General features: G+C 39.3%; 1 protein-coding gene across 1 annotated transcript in view; it reads left to right on the forward strand.

Annotated features, from left to right (window-relative positions):
- The first annotated feature begins 439 nt into the window (after positions 1–439).
- Positions 440–4,407, forward strand: part of LOC119688805 — a 13,218-nt gene continuing 9,250 nt past the window's right edge. The window contains exon 1 of the mRNA XM_038103470.1: positions 440–4,295. Within this exon, the coding sequence (XP_037959398.1) occupies positions 440–4,295 (3,856 nt within the window). The remainder of the gene's footprint in view (positions 4,296–4,407) is intronic.

Here is a 4,407-nt window from a genome sequence, read left to right on the forward strand (position 1 = left end):
GAAGATAGAAGTCGAACGTTTTTGCTTGTGTGCTGCCTTTTTTATATTGTATAATAATTATAGTTGTCATTTTTTAATAAACCTATAAATGTTCTTATTCACAAATCTGGATATTTTATTAATTAAGTAAAACAAGTCCACAATAAGTAAATTCAAGAAAGTTACTTACACATATTTGGTGGCCCATGGGGGGAACATCGAAGGAAAAGAACATTTTATAAGTTGCATTTACAATTGTCGGCTGTAATTTTAACCAATTGCCACGTGATTGCTGTTCGAGGAATGAAATCGCATAAAACATTACTAACAAGATATCAACACGAAAATTAGCCTAAAAAAAAAACTGTGCCGTTTCTACGCAACTACAAACAACAAAGGTGTTCAAGTTCACTGAAATTAAGACAAATTCAGAAAAGTGCATTTTAATAAACTCAAGACAATGACCACAGAAAAGAAAGAAAATAATTGGAAGGTAATGCAGGATGACCGAGTAATAGCGGTACAGACACTACTAAAAAACTTCAAGAAGGATAGCGTGGTCCGGAAGACGAACATCTATAACCAACAAAGATTGCAGAAGTTGAAGGATTTACGAGACCAGTTTGAAGTTACTCATGAAGCAATAGTAAGTAGTAGCAAAGATCGAACATCCGAATATTTTGTGAAATGTGTAAGTGAGAATTTCGACGAAGCTCATTTAGAGGCTTTCTGCACTATACAAGAGAGCTTCGAAAAGGTATATCCTCCACCACAATCAGCACCAGTAATTATCCCGATGCCAGAACCAGTAGCACACATAAAACTACCTACTCTTCCTGTGCCCACCTTCTCTGGAAAATGTACCGACTGGCCTGCGTTCCACGATGCATTTGAACGGTTAATTCATACTAACAAAGAGATAAGTTTAATTCAGAAGTTCCACTTTCTAAAAAAGGCGCTCCCAGACGACAATGATTTAGATATTCACAACATGCAGCTGACAGAAGCTAATTATCCCATTGCATGGGAACTAGTGGTGACTCGATACAATAATCCCCGAATTTTATTTATGCATGTTATGAAAGATTTATTCAGCATTCCTAGCCAATTACTGGAACGAGCGGCTGATATAAAATTACTCCTAAATACAGCTAAGGTATGCGTACACGAATTTGCCAGACTGAAGATTCCAATCACCGGTAGTGATCATTGGTTAGCCTATTACATTTCAACGAAACTGTGCAAAGAAACACGAAAGGCATGGGAACTCCATCTTGGAAGCAACTCCGCCATTCCCACCTTTGCCACATTGGAATCTTTCCTGAATGATAGAGCAGTAACGCTGGATGTTCTTGAGAGTCGCGATGCATCTATCGATATCACGCCTAACGCAAATATACAACCATTTCGAAACTCCTTACAGTCCAAACGCCAACACAAAAAATCACACCATTCGGCTCTCAACACGTCGCTATGTCCATTATGTCAAAATAACCATGTAATTCGTCGATGTCATCAATTTCTCAATAAGGATTGCTTCGAACGGAAGTCCATCGCGTCTCGACTGAAGCTATGTTTAAATTGTTTATGCAGATCCCATACAGTTTCACAGTGTCCTAGTACTAAAAACTGTCAACAATGTGGGCAGCGTCATCATACACTCCTGCATTTTCCGCCATTAGAAAACTCTGCAAAACCAAACAGCAATGTTGACATCGCTTCACACAACTTGTCCAACAAGGTTGACAGACAACAGCATAACGTCCCATCGCCACAAACGTTTAATGGTACACCGTTTTTGCAAAGCAACACAATATTGTCGCCCGATTACCCTTTGACTACGGCCGACTACACCGAAGGTGAACAACAACGAGTCCTCTTGGCTACCGCTCTAGTGTCAGTAAAGAACGAACTTACTAATCAAGCTGTCATTCTTCGTGCTTTGGTCGACCAGGGTTCCGAATGCACTCTCATATCAGAACACGCCACACAAGGTTTAGGACTTAAACGTTATCCAACCCGCACTGAAATAGTTGGTGTAGGGCAAAGCCCAACAGAAGGCTCCAAGTCTGTCGTTACGTTTGTTATAAACTCACTATTACATTCGGATTTCCAATTAGTTATTAAGCGCGCATATGTTTTAAAATCGCTAACAAGTCTTATTCCAGGTCACTCTATTTGTATACAGAATTTGCCACATTTAAACGGGTTACGTTTAGCTGATCCAACTTACTTTAAACCAGGAAAAATTGATTTAATTCTTGGTGCTGATGTATATGCACAGTTGATACTAGCAGGACTACGAATTGGGGCGTCCAACCAACCAATAGCGCAGCAAACTCATTTAGGGTGGATTATTTCTGGAAATATTGGGTCAGCTTTGCCAAAGTTGCAAATGATACGGTGCCATCATACCTCACATGAATTGGACAATTTAGTAAAAAATTATTTTGAGCAGGATCAGGTAATTCCCGATCGTGAACTCTCTTCTGAAGAACAGTGGTGCGAAGATTTCTTCATTAAAACTCATTCTCGATTACAAAATGGTTGCTATATGGTACGTTTACCACTGAAGTCACATTTTGATCCGACACAAATTCTCGGTCGGTCTAGGCAGATTGCATTAAACCGTCTTTTAAATTTGGAGCGTAAGCTCGCACGCAATAGTGATTTGCAAGAACAGTACCATCAGGTGATTAACGAATATTTCAGCTTGGGACACGCTACCCGTGCAGATTCTACTGAACAACAACGGTGCAAATTGAATCAAAATTACGTACCAATAAATAACTCTTATGTACTGCCTCATCATGCAGTTTTGAAAGAAGAAAGCCTCACAACAAAATTGAGAATTGTTTTTGATGCATCATGTAAAACATCAAACGGCAAATCATTAAACAACATTCTATGCGTGGGTCCTAAACTACAGAACGATTTGGCAGCAGTTTTGATAAATTGGAGACTACATCAATATGTCTTTGTAGCAGACATTGAAAAAATGTATAGATGCATCAGCATGCATCCAGATGACGCACAATTTCAGCGAATTCTGTGGCGAAATAATGACGGCCTGATTCAGGAGTATTGTCTGAATACCGTAACGTTTGGTACTGCCTCTGCGCCGTATACTGCTATCCGAGTAATTCAGCAAATCGCCGAAGACGAGAAGTCACGATTTCCGTTAGCAGAATCAGTGTTAAAATCAAATATTTATGTTGATGATATACTTTATAGCAACGATTCATTGGATATGGCAGTGAAAGTTCGTGATGAGGTTATCGCAGCATTAAAATCAGCTGGAATGCATCTGCGTAAGTTTTGTAGCAATGATCTACGCATTCTTCAAGGCCTGCATGAAAATCAATTATCGAATACGAAAGCAGTACAATTAAATCAAGACGTTACCATTAAAACATTAGGCATGTGGTGGCATAACAGCGGCGATGAATTCAAATTCAATTGGAATATCCTAGCCTGCAGTCAATTCACTAAGCGAAAAGTATTGTCTACCATCGCACGACTATTTGATCCGTTAGGACTCCTCAACCCAATATTGGTAACAGGAAAAATAATTTTCAAGGCAGTGTGTTCTTATCAACATTTAACTGATGATCAAAAGTTAGTACCGTTGGACTGGGATGATCCATTACCGTTCGATCTTGAAAACCAATGGCAAGGATTTCTTATGGAGTTACAAAACTTAAAAACCATAACTATACCAAGATGGCTGGGGTATCATTCGTCACAAGTTGTTTCGCTCCAAATACATACATTTTGTGATGGCTCGTCGAAGGCTTTTGCAACTAGTATATATTTTAGAATACAATTTTGCGACGGCAAAATTCTTACACGCTTAGTGATGTCTAAAAGTCGTAGCACTCCTATGAAACCCTTAACTATTCCAAGAGTTGAACTTTGCGGTGCGGTATTGGGAACACAATTAACTGCCTGGGTAATAAAACATACATCTATTCTTACCAATAATGTATCCCAGTACTACTGGACAGATGCACAAGTGGTTCTTCACTGGATAAAGGGTGATCCGCATCGTTGGAAAACGGCTGTAAGTAATAGAGTGGGACAAATTCTTAGAGTGACTTCTGCATCGCAATGGTATTATGTGAACACGTTTGAGAATCCAGCGGACTGCGCCACAAGGGGGCTCACCGTTCACCAGTTAAATGACTTCGATTTATGGTGGAATGGTCCAAAATGGTTACAACTTCCAGAAGAAGCCTGGCCAACCTACGTTTTAAATAACAACATTCCAGCAGCAGATCTTGAACTAAAAAGGTCACCCATACGGGCCAACATCAGTACGATACAAAACTCGCTACTTACTAAGTTTTCATCATTTTCAAAACTTCAACGTGTAGTTGCTTATCTTTTACGTTTTACGTTTAATGCTCGAAAACAAAATAGTAATCA

The sequence above is a fragment of the Teleopsis dalmanni genome, chromosome X, assembly GCF_002237135.1.
Source record: "Teleopsis dalmanni isolate 2A chromosome X, ASM223713v2, whole genome shotgun sequence".
Classification (NCBI taxonomy): Eukaryota; Metazoa; Arthropoda; class Insecta; order Diptera; family Diopsidae; genus Teleopsis; species Teleopsis dalmanni.